The 20590-nt window shown below is 37.1% G+C and overlaps 1 protein-coding gene across 4 annotated transcripts in view; it reads left to right on the top strand.

Moving 5' to 3' along the window:
* Positions 1-20590, top strand: part of KLHDC10 (kelch domain containing 10) — a 97355-nt gene that overhangs the window by 39597 nt on the left and 37168 nt on the right. For all 4 annotated transcript variants that reach the window (XM_061414702.1, XM_061414704.1, XM_061414700.1 and 1 more), the window contains 7 exons: positions 11770-11991; positions 13360-13514; positions 14638-14786; positions 16380-16464; positions 17332-17398; positions 18028-18075; positions 19871-20010. In XM_061414702.1, coding sequence (XP_061270686.1) covers positions 11770-11991; positions 13360-13514; positions 14638-14786; positions 16380-16464; positions 17332-17398; positions 18028-18075; positions 19871-20010 — 866 coding nt within the window. The remainder of the gene's footprint in view (positions 1-11769; positions 11992-13359; positions 13515-14637; positions 14787-16379; positions 16465-17331; positions 17399-18027; positions 18076-19870; positions 20011-20590) is intronic.

Here is a 20590-nt window from a genome sequence, read left to right on the forward strand (position 1 = left end):
TTTTTTTTTTAACCTCAATTTCCTCATCTGCAAAATTAGGATGATGATAATGATACCAGCTTCGTAGGGTTGCTGTGAGTATCAAGAGAGGTAACATGTGCAAAGCACTCAAGAGCTTTTATGTTCAGCCAGTATTGACTTAATGTTAGCTGCTGTCATTCTTGCTATTGTTATAATACCAGAAAATTGGTGGAATTTCAGGGTAATAGAAAACAGTTGGAATTATAATGATTGAGAAACCAGAACAGAATAAAATGCAACCCCAAGTAGGTACTCCCGCTGCGTGCTGAAAGAGAATTTCTTAATGGAACTTCTTTCCTGAAACTCTAAGCCTAGAATCAGCAGGTGTAGGAGGAAGGAGAAGGTTGGGGAAAAATGGAACATCAGGGCAAATAATTAAGAGACTGCCTTCAAAACTCTTATTTCCTCTACTTCTTCTGTCCCTCCCTGGCAATGGCTTTGTTGTTGTTGTTGTTTGTCACATCCAACTCTTTGCCACCCCATGGACTATAGCCTGCCAGGTTCTTCTGTCCATGGGATTTCCCAAGAAAAAAATACTGGAGTGGGTTGCCATTTCCTTTTCCAGGGGACCTTCCCCTCCCTGGGATCAAACCTGCACCTCCTGCATTGGCAGGCAGATTCTTTACCTTTGAGCCAGCAGGGAAGAGCAGTGGCTTTTGCTCTGAGGACAGTTCTTCAAGCAAAGTAGGGGATTTGTTGGAGGGAGGGTTGAGCAGACAGTGGACCTGGGATTGGAGAGTGTGAACGCAAAGCAGAGCTTTAGGTAGTGGATCTCCACAACAGATTGGATGAGGTGGATGGAATGTGGGAGAAGAAGAAAGTGAGCACCACTGAAGACTGAGGTATGTTAAATGACTGTACCATCAAAATACAGCCTTCCTTATTTTGGAAAAACGGAGGTTTTTCTCCACTTCTAAAGAGAAACCTGTCTGTGAGTATACCATATTCCTGCAGAGACCCACAGTCAAACATATCTCCCATTTGGAAGTTTGGAGACAGAGTAATACAACTGTGGAGGAAATCTGTTATTTTGAAGAGCAGACTCATTGGAAAAGACCCTGATGCTGAGAAAGATGTAGAAGGCAAAAGGAGAAGGGGGTGGCAGAGGATGAGATGGGTAGATAGCATCACCAACTCAATGGACATGAATTTGAGCAAAGGGGGAAATAGTAGAGGGCAGAGGAACCTGGAGTGCTGCTGAACCTGGGATGCTCAGTTGGGTCGCAAAGAGTCGGACACTACTGGACAACAACAACAAAACTTGAAAAAAGATTAGTAAGCTGAATAAATGAAACAGCTGACTATGGAAATAGAGATACCGAGGAAACAGAATGGAACTTGAGGAAGTTCTGATCACAGCAGGTTCCCTCAGAGTCAAGAGAAAATTAAGGAGTAGTTAAAGAATTAGTTCCAATTGAAATTTGCTGAAATAAAATGCAGTTAGTTAAATAGGACACAGCTGCTGCTGCTGCTAAGTCACTTCAGTTGTGTCTGATTCTGTGCGGCCCCATAGACGGCAGCCCACCAGGCTCCCCCATCCCTGGGATTCTCCAGGCAAGAATACTGGAGTGGGTTGCCATTTCCTTCTCCAATGCATGAAAGTGAAAAGTGAAAGTGAGGTCGCTCAGTCGTGTCCAACTCTCATAGTACACAGACTTAAGACCAATTTTTACAAAACTAAAGTAGGGGAAATTTACAGACCATAAAGCAACAGGACAAAAAGAGAAAGTACAAAAGGAAAATTACGCTATTAGGATAGATCTAAGTGATCCAGTATCCATTTTATAAGGGTACATATGGAAAGACAGTGAAAGAGAAAATTAAAGACTTATTTCCCTATGCTGAAGAAAGACTGAATTTTCAAGTATAAAGAGCCCACCAGGGAACAAGCTAGAGAAATGTAAAAGCAAAAAGCATCTATCTGTACATTACTGAACTACTTATGATTCCAAAGATGGAAAACAGGCTACCTAGAAAGACTCAAGACTAAGAATCAGATTGGTTTTGGATATAAGATAGTTTCTAGAAAATAAGTGCCTTCAGTGTTCTGAGGCAAAATTATTTTGAACACAGAACTGTACCTAGCCTCACTAATATTTGAATGTTTAAATAGGGGTCAAAATAAATAAGGACTCTGAAAATATGTGAACACACCTTTTTTGAGAAAATTACTTGAGATATTCCCACTAAAATGGAAAACAAATTCAAGAAAGAGGAAAATTTGGACACAAGAAGTGGTGATGTGCAAAAAACACAGTAAAACTTTAGAGTTACATTGAAATACAGGAACTGTGAAGGATGGTATAATTGATAACAAAAGATTTCTAAATACACAGAATAATGATAAAAAATATATATGTGTGTGTGTGTGTATATATATATATATATATATATATATACATGAAATATTTCCTAACATTTCAGATGATTTAAATAAACTAGGGAGAAAGTAAAACTGCTAAAGATCTTATAATTTTTTGTTTTAGGATTTATAGGTATGATGTATGCTTATTAAAATTAAAATAATACGGAAATATATAGGGTGAAAAATGAATGTCCTTATCTCAAGCATATATAACAAATCAGAAAAAGACATCTCAGTACAAGAATGTATAAAAGGCTTGAGCAGACACTTCCTAAAAGGATTAATCCAGTTGGCCAGTAAACAAGAAAAGGTGCTCTACCTCATTAGTAATGAGATAAATGCATATTAAAACCATGGTGAACTAGGTCTACAAGAATTGCTAAATTAAAAAGACTGAAGACATTAATACTAAATAATTTGTAAACAGGCCTTATCTAGTAAAGATTTTCATAGCTTATGACTTCAGAAATTCCATTTCTGCATTTACAGCCAACAAATACAGGTCTCTCTACACCTGAAAACATGTACAAAAGTGTTTATAGCTACATTAAGAACCACTGATTTGAACAAGCCAAATGTCCATTCACGCAACATAGACTGGGTAAATTGTTGTATGTATTCATACAAAGACATACACTATTTGGCAGTGGAAATGAACAGACCACCTCTAAGCCCAGCAACATGGATGAATCTCAGAAACACAATAGTGAATGAAAGATCCAAGAAAGAAAACATACTGTATTATTCTATACAAATACACTGTAAAACTAGGCCAAAATAAACAGGACTGTTTAGAGGTGCATACTTAGGTATAATCAGGCTGTTAAAAGAAAGCAAGTTTTATGATTGCTATAAAATATTAGGAAATAGGTTTTCTCTAAAAGTGAAGCCAATGGGATGGAGAGAGTTGTAATCAAAAGGGGCAGGTAAGGGGGGCATCTGTGTGCTGGCAATATTCTATTTTTGGACCTAGATGATGGTTCCATGTTATCTTTCTGATAAAGTTGTTAAACCGCTGCTGCTGCTGCTAAGTCGCTTCAGTCGTGTCCGACTCTGTGCAACCCCATAGACGGCAGCCCACCAGGCTCCCCTGTCCCAGGATTCTCCAGGCAAGAACACTGGAGTGGGTTGCCATTTCTATACATTTATAATTATGTATGTCTTATATTTGACATATCTATACATGTCTTATATTTCACAATAAAAGAACTTAAAAAAGCAAGATGCCATTTCACATCTTTACTCCTCACCTTATTCCCCTTCCCAGAAGTAACCACTGTTAATAGCCAAGTTTCTTTCCAGGCCTTGTTTACTCTTAGTATTGTTAGAGAAATACAAATTTATGGGTTTTTAAAGAATATTAGGGGGTAATAGTATGTAGCTCTCCTGAGGAAAAAAAGAAACCTTGATTATTTTAGTAAGATTAGGTAAGTGGGAAAATGAAACAATAAGAATGACAGATTTTTTAAAAACTGTGTGTGTGTGTATATATATATATATATGTATGTATATATGTATATAAGATGGCAGGGGTAATATAAAGAAAATCAAGATCAAATTGGGTTTATCTGTGGAATGTACTTTAAAAGCTTAAACAGTTTGATTTTTCTGATATCAAAAAACACATTTAATAAAATTTGATACTCAATGCGTTCATTTTATTAAAATCCATTGAACTATACTCTTAAGATATCTACCCTTTTCTATATATACATTTTAATAAAGACTTTTAAATCATACTCATTCCTGGTTATAATATCTACCCTTTTCTGTATATACATTTTAATAAATACTATTTTAAATCATACTCATCCCTGGTTAAGAAAAAAATTTGTAGACATCCAGGAATAAAAGAAAGTTTGTTTTACTGATAGACCATCTATAAGAAACCAATCGCAAATTTTATATATAATGGTGAAACATTACTAATATCCTCACTGAAAAAGTGAAAACCAAGACAGAAATGCCCATTGTCATCTCCACCATTCAACCTTGTTCTGAAGGTTTCAGCCAATACAATAAAAGATGGAGGAAAAAAAAGGTATGTATATTAGAAAGAGTTGCAAATTGCCATTAATAACAGGATGATTATCTACTATAAAATTCAAAAGACAACTAATGATAACTAATACTAGAATTTAGAAAATTTAGTTAGATAAAATTTAAACTTTAAAGATGAATTACTTTCCTGTATATTAACAGTTGCCTGAGGGCTTTCCTGGTGGCTCAGACGGTAAAGAATCTGCCTGCAATGTGGGAGACCTGGGTTCTATTCCTGGGTTGGGAAGATCTCCTGGAGAAGGAAATAGCAACCCACTCCAGTATTCTTGCCTGGGAAATCCCATGGACAGAGGAGCCTGGTGGGCTACAGACCATATATTAACAACCAATTAAAAAATCAAACCAGTCAATCCTAAAGGCAATCAGTCCTGAATACTCATTGGAAGACTGATGCTGAAGCTGAAGCTCTAATGCTTTGGCCACCTGATGCGAAGAACTCATTGGAAAAGACCCTGATGCTGGGCAAGATTGAAGCAAGAGGAGAAGGGGACTACAGAGGATGAGATGGTTGGATGGCATCACTGACTCAATGGACATGAGTTTTGAGCAAGCTCCCGGAGTTGGTGATGGACAGAGAAGCCTGGCGTACTGCAGTTCTTGAGGTTGCAGAGTCGGACATGACTGAGCAACTGAACTAAATTAAAAAATAGATGTCTATTTACAGTTGTACAGAAAATTTTAAAGTACTTAGGCATAAAAATCAAGAAAACAAAGCATACTGATGATACAAAAAGATGAGGATAAATGGCTAGAGATTATATTCTTTTTATATAATTTCAGACTTACAGAACTGTTACAAGAATGATAAAATTTTCCTATATTCTTTACCTGAATCCCACAGATGTTAACATTTGATCACATTTGCTTTATCCTGCTCCCTCTCTTCTCTATTTCTTCTCCCCTTTCTCCCCTCTCTATCTAATACATATGCATATATATACTGTTTTTCTGTTTGAATCATTTGAGATTAAGCTGCAGACACAATGCTCCTTTACCCCTAAATATTTTGGTGTCTGTTCCTGGAAAACAGATACTCTCTTATGTAATTGCAGAACAAGTATTAAAATTGAGAAATTAACACTATAAATAATGGGCTGAATTAACACTATTATCAGCTTTATAGACCTCATTTTGGATTTTGCCAGTTCTTCCAAAAGTGTCCTTTATAGTAAAATAAAATCCCTGATCATGTGTTGAATTCAGTTCTCATGTATCTTAAGCCTTAATATTGATACTCTTGAACAGTACAGACTAGTCATATTGTAGTATGTCCTTCAGTTTGGGTTTCTCTCATGTTTTTTCATGATTACATTCAGCTTATACATTTTGGGCTGAAATACCAACTGAAGTAATAGTGTGTTCATTTCATTGCATGTGGTGTTGATTTATCCCATTACTGGTAATGTGAACTTTGATCACCTGGATACGATGGTATCTGCCCAAGGGGCCTCATAGATTTTAACATACTGATTCTAAAACCCAATGCAAGAGTACATGGAGAAAAGTAGCTGAGAAGTTTTGAAAAAGAGTAACAGCAGGGAATTTGTCCCATTAGATGTTAAGATACTTCAGAGCTGTCATAATTAAAACAGTGTAGTAATGGTACAGGTAATAAATAGCAGGACTGAACAGAGCCCAGAAACCCAGGCAAGTATGTAGTGACAGCTATCACAAGTACACTTTGCTCAGCACTTGAAACGAACTCATGGCAGCACCAGTGTCTGTCAGACCAAGTTTCTTTTATTGCTGCCAACTTAGACTTAAGATTACTCTGCTCTTAGAAACCAGATCTTATATAAGTCTTACACAGGGTATGGAAGCCCTGCAGTAGGAAACGCTTACATAACCAAGAATATTGTGTGCTGCTGTTAATGGATGGCCTTTGCCTGAGCAGCTTGGACTCTAGGAGTAGTAAGAAGGCCTGCCTACCAGTCAGGGGTGGGAGCCAGCTGGCACAGTCCAGGCTTCCAAGTGTACAACAGAAGACCTGTCTTCTCAGGTAAAGGTAATGGTAAGCTTTATATTTGGAAAGAAGTAACCAGTTAAACTGGTTGGATGTCACTCCGGACACAATGGACATGAGGTAGTTGGATGTCATCACTGACTCAATGAACATGAGTTTGAGCAAGCTCTGGGAGATGGTGAAAGACAGGGAAGCCTGGCGTGCTGGAGTCCATGGGGTCGCAAAGAGTTGGACACGACTGAGAACTGAACAAAAGCAACCAGTTAAACTGAATTCATCCTTTAAGCTATATGATATTTATAACTAGTTAATGCTTTTAGAAGTAAAGGTCTTAATTTTTTTTTTAACAATGACCTTACCACAAATGTTTCATAGCACATCAAGAGGCGGCTTCATCTTGTAAGTGATAGGCTTATTAAGCTCAAATGTTATATTCTGTTTACAAGCTTTTGCATTTGAGTGTGTGGAGTTTTTATGTTGATTGTATGCATTCTTAAAGAGCATAGATTTTGTGTCCATGGTGATTAGACCTGGATATTGAGATTTTCCTAATTCTACTCTAGAACTTGTCAGTGTAGTATACAATAAAGACTAAGGGTAATGGTACAGTTGGACACGACTGAAGTGACTTAGCGTGCACACACTACTATAGCTTCAAAGACAGCTTTTAAGTTCAGTGTTGGAAGGATAGCTTTCCATAAGGGGTTCAGGGACAACAGCCTATCCATTTTGTGAGAAATATTAGTACCCTACCTCATAAAATATACAAAAATATGTTTTAAATGTATTCAGGTTCTGAATATGAAAAACCAAAACTAAAAATTTATTAGAAGTAAATGAAAATAGTAATCTTATGCTTTCCAGGTGGCACAGATTTAAAAGAATCCTGCCTGCCAGTGCAAGAGATGCAGGTTTAATCCCTTGCTCGAGAAGATCCCTGGAGTAGGAAATGGCAACCCACTCCAGTATTCTTGCCTGGAAAATTCCACGGACAGAGGAGCCTGGTGGGCTACAGTCCATGGGATCGTAAAGAGTCAGATGCAACTGAACAGGAGCACAAGGGCACAAGGATCTTATAATGTAAGATGTAAAGCAAATGAGCCTTTTGTTGCTGTTGTTGCAAAGGAGCCTTGAAAGACTGAGAGATTCAGTTGTACAAAAACTTCCATATGTTAAAATATACCATAAACAAAATTAAAAGACCAGAGTAGGCTGGAAGAAAGAAATAGAATAAATAAATAATTTCTGCAAATCTGTGAGAAGACAATACAGTAGACAAAGGATATATGATCAGGTGCTTCCCCCAAAGAAGAAGTACAAATGGGCCGATAAACATGTGATAATCAGGGAAATGCAAATTGGTCTGATACCCATCAGATTGGGCTTCCCTGGTGGCTTAGAGGGTAAAGCGTCTGCCCGCAATGCGGGAGACCCTGGTTCAGTCCCTGAATCGGGAAGACCCCTTGGAGAAGGAAATGACAACCCACTCCAGTACTCTTGCCTGGAAAATCCCATGGATGGAGGAGCCTGGGAGGCTGCAGTCCATGGGGTCGCAAAGAGTCAGACACGACTGGGCGACTTCACTTTCACTTTCACCCATCAGATTGGCACAAACTAAAAAGGTTGAAGAGGGCATGAAGAAATAGGCACTTCTATACACTGTTGTTGGGTGTATACATTGTTCCAGTCTTCTTGAAAAGTAATATAGCTCAGTTGTAACCCGCTGAATCTGTGACAACTTTAAGTGTATATTCCTTTGACCCCAGACCCAAAGAAATCTTTAGTCACTGACTAGAGAAAGAATAGTTAGCTTTTCACTCCCAGCCCTAGGACTTCTTGACGGGATGTTTAATATTTATCAAACGTTGATCAGATGCTCATAACTCAGCAGTTTAATTTGCATAGATAATGGCATTATTTACAGAAGCCAGCAATTGAACTAGACCAGTGCTATTGATATAAATATTATGTGAGCCACAAAATTTTAAATTTTCTAGTAGCCTTATGAAAAAAGTAAAAAACAGGTGACATTAATCTTAATTTTTATTTGATCAGGAGATCAAAAATATCACTATACCTATATTCAGATAGAATTTTGGGAGTTGGTGATGGACAAGGAGGCCTGGTGTGCTGCGATTCATGGGGTCACAAAGAGTCGGACACAACTGGGCTACTGAACTGAACTGAACTTTACATTCATTTTTGGATACTAAGTCTGTTAAATCCAGGGAGTATTTTACAATTAAAGCATAACTCAGTTTGGACTAGCCTCATTTCAGATGCTTGGGAGTCGTATGTGGCTAGTGGCCACCGTGTTGGACAGCACAGGGCTAACTCTAAGCCCCAGAGGACAGAAGGAGGAATGATCTTATCATTGTGTCCTTAGCACCTAGCACAGTACCTGCCATATAGCAGGCGCCCAATAATATTTTTGGCTCAACGAATAAATGGATAAATATAAAGTCATCTTTTCATTGACTTCTCAACCTTTAATCATATAAGTTATATTTGTCTCAAAAAGAGTTGGCAGTAAACATAAAATGGAATGACTGCTGTGCAGTCATTTAGAGAAAATTCTGGAATATACTATATGTCTTTTCATATCTGCCCAAAGGCAGTTTCAGAAATTTCTGTTGGTTCCAGGTAATCAAGCAAATGACACTATAGAGAATCCTATCTGTTGACCATAGGAACTCTATTGAATTTTTTTCATTAAATTTGTCTTGCTAATCCTTATAAGCATTTATGTTTTAAGAAGACCATTGCATAATCCAATTCCTGTCCCCCAAATTGTATCTCATTCTAAGTACAGTATCAAAGTCCACTGAGAGCTGTACACTGTTCTGATCATTCCTGTTACTGTTAACTTTGACCTGAAGTTAATATCAATGAGACTTCCAGTGTCTGTTATACATCTCTGTTTTAGATGTTGTGGTGATACAGAAATAATTGCTATATGTGATATTTGCCCTTTATTTGGAGAAGAAAAATAAATATTAATGAATAGAGAAAAATTAAAATTTGTAAATTTGTTCAGTAGTTCCTGTGTTCCTTAGGCCTGGTAATAGAAAGATAAATACAAATACATTCTGTTTCCCTCAAATAGTTTATTGCCTCCTGCTGCTGCTGCCAAGTCGCTTCAGTCGTGTCCGACTCTGTGCGACCCCATAGACAGCAGCCCACCAGGCTCCCCTGTCCCTGGGATTCTCCAGGCAAGAACACTGGAGTGGGTTGCCATTTCCTTCTCCACTGCGTGAAAGTGAAAAGTGAAAGTGAAGTCGCTCAGTCCTGTCTGACTCTGAGCGACCCCGTGGACTGCAGCCTACCAGGCTTCTCCGTCCATGGTATTTTCCAGGCAAGAGATTGCCTCCTAGGAAGATGCATATATTAACCAATAAACATAGTTTAACAAAATAGCAAGTATAATAAATCTGTGAAGTACAGAAATAATATTCCTTCATACAAAAGCAAGCTGAGACTCAGTGAGGGTCAATGACTTGCTCAAGGAAGTAGTTAGAACCTGGATTCAAATCTAGATATTTATATGTTATTGTTCTTCCTTCCACATCACATTTTCTGCTTCAAGATTTTTAGAAATAGAAATTTAGCTCTTCACTTGAGATAAATCATAGCTCATGAGTAAACTCCAAACTGATTATAGTTTGTGTAATATATTTATTATGTACTTACCTAGTTACGATGTAATCATCTTAATTGTCCACGTCTATTGTAACATTTGAGTGGTGTGGTACTGAATAGTAAGGGCCGCAAGTTTTCTTTTTTTGGCTGTGCCACACAGCTTGCAGTGTCTCAGTTTCCTGACCAGGCATTGTACCTGGGCCATGGCAGTGAAAGCCCAGGATCTTAACCACTAGGCCACCAGGGAACTCCCAGGGCTATAAAGTTTTATTGATGAGATAGCTGTATGGACTGAGCCCTGAGGTCTTGCCACACCAGACATTGAAGGCTAGGTAGACCAGGTCAAGGGCTAAGGGAAGGACTTGGCTTTCCAAGCAGAGAGACAAACTTAAACAGGCAGGAGTGTGAAGGAGCATGGAAGGCTCTGAATTGCTGTTTGAGAACTTCTCAGGACCTACAGGTTGGACTTGAGTGATTCCATGGCCATGGTTTGTTCATCTGGCTTTTAGTTTTTCTATATCTGTGCAGTTTCATTTCAGTTCTTGTTTCAAAGCATAAAGTAGGAAGTAAGATTTTGATAAAAAAAGATACATGTGAGGCCTGTATCAGGCTGGTAATGTATTCTATAACAGTGTGTGTTAGGTGTCCAGCATTGTCATAAATACTAATGTTATACTAGTATCCATTCATAATATATGAAAGTAGAGAAGTCTTTAGGATAACAGACAGACCTAGTACCTTACTCCATCCAGTGAATATTTCATCATCTTTGGTTCTAATAGCTATGTAAGGATTTGTGTAGACTGGTACAAAAATTGTGAGGCTAGTAGAAATAATATAAATTTGGGGGTTTTTTACTCTAAAATAATCGAAGTAACTTCTATTGAACTAGTTGACAATTTAAACTTCAGAGAGCTTGCAAATATAGATTGTAGAAACAGCTTTTTTTTTTTTTTTTTTGCGTGGTTTGTGGGATCTTAGTTTCCCAGTTAGGGATGGAACCTGGGGCCCCGGCAGTGAAAGTACTGAATCCAGACCACTGGACCACCAGGGAATTCCTTGAAATAGCTTTTCTTAATAAAGTTCTTAATAGGATGAAAGATGCTCTTTAAGATAAGGACAGGGATATTCTTTGTTAACTACCGTAATGTCTGGAGTGTGTTTAAATCCTAAACTTTGCTATAACTCTTTGAAAGCCAATTTTCTTTTTAAGTGTATAATTATATATTGTAGAAAAACTACAGGTTATATGTATGTGTATTTTTATTTATACATGACTCATTCACATTTGTGATTATATTTATGTAGTTCTCTAATACTTTCAGTTTAATTTAGTTGGCCTGTGTTTTTCCTCCTCTCAGAAAATAGAAAATTCGTCCTTTTAGCTTTTGGATTTTTAAACCCTTCCTCCTCCTTTTCTTGAAAATTCCGTTACCAGCCATTTTCTCAAGTTTATGATGCTCTTTTGCCTCCCTTGGGAAAAATCCTTTTCCAGTTATCAAAATTTGAAAATAGTTCTACGAAATAGAAATGGAGACTAGCTCCTTAAAATCCTAAGTAGTATGTGTGAACATAAAAAATAACCTAGTTTAAAAAAAGTGCATCCACATCATAAATTTTCCCTGATTACCTTTTTAAAGATAAAATGCTTGTTACCAAATTTTGTGTGTGCTTTTAATCTGCTGGGCCACCTGTAGAAAACTGTCCTCTTCTCTCCTAGGCCACAGACCTCCACCAGCACGAAGTGGACATCGTTGTGTGGCAGATAATACCAATCTGTATGTGTTTGGAGGTTATAACCCAGATTATGATGAATCAGGAGGGCCAGATAATGAAGACTATCCTCTCTTCAGGGAGCTTTGGAGGTATCATTTTGCTACAGGAGTATGGCACCAGATGGGCACAGATGGCTACATGCCCCGAGAATTGGCATCTATGTCACGTGAGTGCAAGCAGTTCTGAACTTTGGGCTTTATGAAATATCTGAGAGGTCTGGTTCAATGTTAGGTGTTTTTCTTGTTAATGATTTTTAAGAATACTAAATCATAATAGTAATATGATTAAGCCCTGTTAATGGGTAGACTCTCACTATGATAATACTATAGCATTGCATGCAGAATTAATTGTGAGTTGGATTGTCCTGAGTTTGAATTTGGCTGTATGTTGTATACTTGCCTAATGATTTTCCACTTCTAGCTCCTTACCCATAAAATGGGATTAATATCTAGAGGGTACAACATAAAGCATCATATATAAGCTTGGCAAAATGTAGTAGAAAATCAACAAATGGGGTTTACAGCTGTTGAGCAAAGTGCTTCACACATGGCATCTGTTTAATCCTCACAGCATCTTTATGGTGTCAACACTGGAATTCTTGACATTGTACAGATGAGGAGACTGAGGCTTTAGAGAGGCCCTAAGAACAGTGGCTGTGAGTGCAGGCTCTGGAGCCAGACTGCCTGGGATTGAACCCTAGGTTGGCAAGGTTCTTTTTAGAAAACCTTCAACAAGTTATTTAAACCTTTCACCACTTTCTATTTCATCATCTATAAAAATGAAGAAGAGAATAATAGTTCCTACCTCATAGGGTTGTTGGAAAGATTAATTTAAAGAGATTAAATAACTTTCCTGAGGTCACATGAGACTTAAAACCCAGCTTTCACTGTCTCTAGAGCTCCTGCTGTTGACTCTTAACACTATCAATTGAAGAACTGGTTAAAAAAAAAAAATCACTGAAATGATACAGTAGCTGTATTTTCAGAATATTTGCCATAAGAGAAAGAATATACAAGTGTGTTTGATGACAGGAACAGAAAGTTGCCAGCAGGATATTCATGTTCTTTTTATCAGGTGTAGGATTAAGATGACAGAAACTATAATTTAACATGTAGAGATCATTCCCCTGGAAAAAACAGAATGATCCTTTTATCCCTTCATCCTGAGTCCCACTGGGTCTTTGCTAAGGCAAAGATGAGCCTTCATTTTCTTCTGCTCTACTGTGTACTTGAACTGTGTTAAGCAGCAGTGGTGGATTGTAGTTCATATCATTCTGTATTGTTATATACAATGTTTCATGAATTCCACAACTGTGTATTGAATACCTGTCACGTATCAAAGAGTGAGCCATGTGATGTAGTGTGAATTAGATCTTTTTCTGTAGAACTTACAGTAGTTATATGTCAGTGGTTTGAGCTATTTTCTGAAAGCATTAAAGCAGACATTTTTGAGTTTTTCAGATATCCTGGGTTAATGTGGGAGTACCATGCAAGTAGCCAGTACGAAAATGAAATTCATGCTTCTTCTTTCCCAGTTGTGCTGCATGGAAACAACCTGTTAGTGTTTGGAGGTACTGGCATCCCATTTGGTGAGAGCAATGGCAATGACGTCCACGTCTGCAACGTGAAGTATAAGAGATGGGCTTTGCTCAGCTGTCGGGGGAAGAAACCCAGTCGTATATATGGACAGGTACCAATCTATGGCCAGTCATGGTGGATGAATTTGTTCAGATTCTTTAGTTCCAGGAACAACGTCAGAATATATTACCACCAACTTTTTAAATGGAAAATAAATCCATTGTTACTATTTGATTTTTCAGTTCCAGTGTGAAATTGTGAGTCTGGTTGCTTGCCTTCTTCTTTCCGTTCTTTTCCCCCCTATTTTTTTTTTTTCCTACTCAACTTTTAGGATCAATGATCTAGACCTATATGGAAGTTTCCTTAAATGTCAGGACCTCACTTACCCTCAGTGAGGGGCTATATATATAGTCCAAGTTCTATCGTCTTTAGAGTGATATGATGCTTTGAAGAGCTTTCTAACCTAAGTTTAGAGTAGATGATCCCTGCACTTGGTTAAGAGACTTTTATACAGATCTTGGCTAAAACACAGATTACACAGAAATTAGCTTCCAGTTAGGTTCTAGTACTTCAGACCTTAGGTTTGAAAAGTTATATGCAAAAAGGTAGGAAAAAACTCATCATACCTCAGAGACCCTTTGAGAATAATGGGCTGAACTTAAAACAGCCAAAGCAGTGGTTTCTTTCTCAACTAGCTGGCATTGATACTGATACGTAGCTTCTGGACTGTGTGTAGAAGCACAGACTGGATGACTGTATCCCACCACAGGTTAAAACGCTAAGAAATGACTATAGCAAAAGCCAAACTTACATTGAGAAGAATCTGGTGGAACATGTCAAGTTTTGAGAACTTTCTTACTTTAGGGATTCTGGGGTCTTATTTTCATATCTGCCCCTTCTTCTTAAAGACATTTTTCTCTAGACTGCTTAAAAAATGAAGCAGCTTTCAGTGGAAATGCTCATGTCCATGATCTGTAAATTCTTTGGTTGGCTAAGACCCCTAAGGAGCCCTTTGCCCATCTAGACAGAACTTGCTTTCCAGTTGAGCAGAAGTTATTTTTCTAAAAACAATCTCTGTGTTCTCTAAAATCTTTAATCCTTTAAGGGTCTGATTTTTAGAAGATTAAAAAGTACAAGAAAACTTCATAAAACTTGATTTTTGGGTATCTAATAAGTTTACATTCTTTAATCACGTGTTAATGAGCCAGTCTTGTTCACATCTCCTCATTATCCAGGCTATGGCTATCATCAATGGCTCCCTTTATGTATTTGGAGGGACAACTGGCTATATTTACAGCACAGACCTGCACAAATTAGATCTCAATACCAGAGAGTGGACACAACTAAAACCAAACAACCTATCCTGTGATCTACCAGAAGAGAGGTGAGATTCTAGAATTAAAGCATATTCTTTCTTGCTAAGATTTTAGTTTTTTTTAGAATATTGGCAGTATGGTTTGAAGAAGCCCTTTGCCCTGGTTGAAACAGCTCACTGGCTATTAGATCCCTGTTCAGCATTAAAGAAGGGTTTTCTGGTGAGGAAATGATGTTTCCCTCTGAACTATAGCATTTTTTTTCACGTTATTTCCTTTTATGCTTCAATTTTCCTGCATTAAGAAAGTAGTAGCCCTTTAAAAAAAACCAGTGGTAACAATTGTAACTAAATTTCATATTACCCACACAACAGTTACTTTCTAGTTACTTTTTGATTTCCCTTCTTAACTTGCATATTAGGATTCTTTGGCTCCCTTGCTTAACAACCTATCCCCAGGAAGGACACAGTGCCTTGCTCATGTGGTACTCAGTGAATGTTGATTGAATGGGTGGTTGGATGAATGGAACAAAGGGAGGGAAGATTGTGTATTTTAAGTGCTCTATTAAACACTCAGACATCACATGATTCTCTTTAGTTACCTTTTAGTAGCAGTCCTAAATAAACTATATTTCATTTTTCTTTCCTAATAGCAGTTGCCTCTTCTTAGAATTAAACTCACCAGAAAACTTAAAGAGGTGTTTTTTTTTTCTCCCTTCTGGTTTAAAAGCAAAGACAGTAAACAATTTTTTATTTACTGTTAGACTATTTGTTGGCTTTTTAAAAATGGCATATGGGTGCTAAGGAAGATTTATCTCTATTGTAGAATCTTAGTGCTCTGATTATTGCAGAACTACCACAGGAGGACTTAGGAGGTGGCTTGGTACAGGGAATCATTTTGATGTAATATATTTTATCAGCACCAAGGCCTTCAGGAAAGGAGAAACTAGATTAAGTTTTCAAAGTATTTTCACATAGTTGCCTTCTTTGAGTAATTTTATGGATATATTATAAATTGTTTCAGCTTTTAGCTAAACTACTTGGATAAAAGTTCTGGTAGATGTTTCATATTATATTCACAGCTTTATGTAGCATGATTTTTCCTGATAATCTTTGTATCTGTTAAATAAGCGTCTTAATTTGAAAACTCATAGTCTAGACTTTGTGATTAAATGTAGGCAGATCACTTTTTAAAACTCTGTAATATTTCCCCCCTTATACAGTTATCACAAAAAGATTATAGAAAATCTAGAAGATACAAATAAGCAAAATGAAGAAAATAAAAAAATAAAATCTAAACTCAGGGATAACCAGGGTTAACATTTTACATGTATCCTTATAGTCATTTTTCTGAGCATTATTTGTATATCTGTAAATTTTTAGTAGGATTATAACCTATCTGCTCTTATCTAACTGATTTTTTTCAGTCAATGACATGAAAAGTTTTCAGTATATTAACATTCTCTGTGTCTACATTCTTATTGGTTGCATACTAATCCATTTTTTATATTGTATAATTTATTTAACCAATTCATTATTATTAGACACTTGAGTCATTTCCAATAATTTATTATTATAAATAATGATGCAGTAAAAGTCTTGCAGCCAACTCTTACGTAGGTCATTTCCCCCTTAATTATAAATGTATTTATTGTATATTTTCAGGTACAGACATGAAATAGCACATGATGGGCAGAGGATTTACATCTTGGGAGGTGGTACTTCTTGGACAGCTTATTCCTTAAACAAGGTACATTAAAAAGGAGAGAGAGAGGAAGAGGGCCAGAGGAAAGGCATTGTTATACTGAGCATAATAAGTAACAGTTCTGTTATGGTAGACATTTTAATTTTCAAGCAGATTCTTTATGAAGACCTATTTTGTGTTGGATGCTCTTTATAATATAAGGTTGAACTCTGCCCCTAATGTGCTTTCCCGTTGACAGTTGTATAACCACAAACTGAAAATCCTTTATTAGAATTATCCCTTTGTGCTAGATGAGAAAAGATATTAAAAGAAAGATACAGTAGCTCAAATGGAGCAACTAATTAGAATTGGAACCAGGATTCTCAGAATGTCACATTGCTCTCATTGTCAGTGCTGCGTATCTAAAAAGAACAGGCATGTTTAGGACGACACATCACTAACCTTAGAAAGCTGAGCTCTGAAGGGCTTCTGTTCATCCATCCCTGTGGCATTTCTAAATCCACATGTCCCAGAGGAAGTCTGTAGGCCTCAGAGCTCCTGGTCTGCTTTGGAATCTTAATGGTCCTTTCCAAGTTTTGTCAAAACTGCATTCTCATATTTACTTACAAACAGTTGCATTTTTCTGTTATAAAAATTATATATGTTTATCACAGAAAATGTGGAAGCAGCAGAATTCCAACTTTTTTCCTCATTTTTTTCTATGACTTAAAAATAATAAAATTATGTATGTGCTTAACTTTCAACTGCTTCACTTAATGTTTTGGCTTTATATTAGAATTAGGAAAGATCAGAGAATAGCAAAGGAGAAGAAGCATTTTCAACCAGGAATATGTTTGTACAGGCTGTTGTGAAAAATCCAGTTTTTGGGCTAACTAAAGTTATTTGTGTGTCTTCTTATTTTCTGTCTCCAAGATTCATGCATACAACCTTGAAACAAATGCATGGGAGGAAATTGCAACAAAACCCCATGAAAAAATAGGTAAATTTAAAATATTGATTCATTTATCTTTAATAAATGTACTTTATAGTTGGTTCTGAAAGTGAAAAAGTGATTTTATTGCATTATATGACAAGAAAAATATCTGTTGAACTGGTATTAGAGATTACTTATGGGACCTCCCTGGCGGTTCAGTGGTTAAGACTTGTGTTTTCACTGCAGGGGACACGAGTTTGATCCCTGGTTGGGGAACTAGGAAAAAGAAAGAAAGAAATTACTTATATTCCTTAGCCCAATTATTCTTCCTCAGCAGCTGAGCAAAGACTTTTAATGGGGATTGCTGAATTCTGTGGCAGAGGGAAATCTGGGTAGGATAAGAAGTAGGCACTTAAATCAAGATGTACCTGTCTCTTTGTAGGTAAAAGGGCTTGGGAGAGCCACTGGTAACCCTTGCCCACTGCCACCTCACTTTATTTTGCTGACATCTTAACATTATATCATTATGATGGAACTTCTGATGGCTTTATTTGAGTGTGAAATAAGGGAGGGTTGGAAGGACTAGTCAGTGTTTGCTTAATGCAACAAAGGGGTTGTTTTAAATAACTTATTCATAGTTTGTCTTTTGCTGTATCTTATGAATAATGGAATTTCCATGTTTATATGTTTGGCAGGTTTTCCTGCAGCCCGGAGATGTCACAGTTGTGTTCAGATAAAAAATGGTAAGGATTTCAAATAGCATGCTGTTTCCATTTTTGTAACTGTATATTCTGAGAATATCTTATTTCTTAATGATCACCCTAAAAGAGTCATAGCATACCTTTGGGGAGAGTCTATTTCTTGTAGTTTATACTTAAAGGGAAATCCATAAAGTTACGCTTCTCTCAGGAATTTTCATAAAATAAACTAATGTGCTTGGGTTCCTTCTTATCAGAGAACTCAAAAATAAGCGATAAGTAAGCTTTTACTATACCACCTAATCTTTCAGCACTGTACCTTAACAGATGTCTGTGGTTATTATGGGTAACACTAATAATCCTGACATACAATAGAGACCTTGGTAGACATTGTATTAACATTGTAATAACTCCTTCAGAGTGTTATTTCATAAAGTTTATTCTGTTCTCCATCTGATGCCAAATAGAACTCTTAGCTCATTCTCTGGCCATATTACAACACAGGCATTGTATGGCTTCAGAAAGCAGCTGCAGCTCCTTTATCTAAGTATGATAAATGACTCCTCTTTGGACAACCTTCCTGTCTTTTAATTTACAGTTTATTTTATAGTTGGATATACTGCCTTAAAGTTTTGGAGAGGAAGAAGGTGTGTATAAACGAGTTTGATAGCCTATATCCTTTTAGCAGCTTAGTTCAGATTTTACTAGGATTATGCTGCCATCTCTAGAACAGAGGTGCTTTTTATTATGCTTTTGCTCTTTGGGCAAGATTTATAGATAGTGGCATTGTTCAGCTTTGTGTCTCTAAAAATGGAACCATACTTTTTTTTGAATCTGAGCCAAAAATGTTTCTAGTGTATTTTGTAGTTTAATTAGGTATTGGCTTAAACTTGATCTAGACCTGAGTTAAGACAAGGATTCATTTGGTTCTTTGACTCCAGGCACCATACAAGCTGCACTCAGCTGTAGTTCTGAGCATTCAGTTTGATAGCCTTTGGTACATGTTGTATACTTGGTTATAACTGATTTTACAAAAACAAACAGAAAAATAACAGCGATTAAAAAAAAAAAACTTTGATTTTGGGAAGGTTTTTTCCTGACATTAATAACTAACACAGATCAATTTGGGCTTCAGACTGTTCTCTTTGGGCTGAAGAAAGCTTGGAAAAACCTCTGTGCCCCGAACTGAACATTGCAGGCTAGTTGTCTACATAGAGAATGTTTGTCTCTATGGGCAGATAAATGTCTATCCTTTTAGGGACATTATTTAAAAGAAGGGTTTGCAAACTGGTGGCCTGCAGTTGTGTTTTGTTTGGCTCATGTGTGTATTACAGTTTTTGAATTAGTGGCCAATACTTAAAAACCAAAAAGTTTCATTTTTCAAAAAAAATCAATCTGAATTTCCAACTTCTCTTACAAAATTGGAAGGTCTGGCCATTGCTGACCTTAAGTCCTGCGTAGCTCCATCAGCTGGAGCTGCATCACCGTCTTCCCCGTTAGAGCAAGTGCACTCCTGTTTGTTACCTGGCTTATCTATTTTCCCTGAACCTTCTTGCTCATTGACTTCCTATCCCTGGTACCTGAAGATGTTTGAATTTAAGAACCTGGACATGAAGCCTCCTCAGAGGCTTGCATCCTTAGCCCTAGAAAAAATCCAAACACTGAGTTCAGACTCTAGTGAGGGACAAGGCAGCAGAATGAGCAGCCCACCAGCTGAAGTCCCCTATGGTATGGAAACTGGACTGGCCCCATGTCATCTAGCCATGAGAGCTACGACAGGACATGCTGTCACCGTGGCTCTTTTCCTTTGCCTGATTTTGGTTTTCTCTTCCACTGATAGATGTGTTTATTTGCGGGGGCTATAATGGAGAAGTGATCCTGGGAGATATCTGGAAGCTGAATCTGCAGACTTTTCAATGGGTTAAGCTCCCAGCTACCATGCCGGAGCCAGTTTATTTTCACTGTGCAGCTGTTACACCAGTAAGTTTTCATTTTCTTATCTTCTTTATGTAGTTGCAGATGATAAGGAAATACTTTTAGGGATAGAGCAAGAAAAAAAGATGTCTGATATTAGCAAAGCTTGGATTAAGAATGTGTTTTTAAAACCTTTCTTCCAAAGCTAGCTCTTCCTCTGAGAAAAAGGGAGAAAATCCATCATATACAAGCTTAAAAGAGCTGCATAAAATGTAAAAGAAATGCTGCATGTGGTATTCAGGCCCTGACAGTGATATCAAAGATGTTTCCTGGGAGGGCAGAATAATTTTACCCCCAAAATGCTGTGTTATTGAAGATTCTGCTAGCTTCTTGAATGCTAAGAGCTTTATTTTAAACTCTGTATTCTTATCTTTGGCATGATGGGTACTTAATATAATCTTAGTTTAACGATGTCAAAGTTGTTGAAGTAAAAGTAATCTCTAGTTTTTCCCTTAGTAACTCATTCATTATTAAATCTTTCTTGATCTCTGCACTGTGTTGGGATCAGTGAGAAATTTTTGATTTCATTTCATTCAGTTCAGCCTGCCATGAATTTTTTTTGCTGAATCTTCAGCTTAAGTATCTG

Source organism: Bos javanicus, chromosome 4, assembly GCF_032452875.1.
Source record: "Bos javanicus breed banteng chromosome 4, ARS-OSU_banteng_1.0, whole genome shotgun sequence".
Lineage (NCBI taxonomy): Eukaryota > Metazoa > Chordata > Mammalia > Artiodactyla > Bovidae > Bos > Bos javanicus.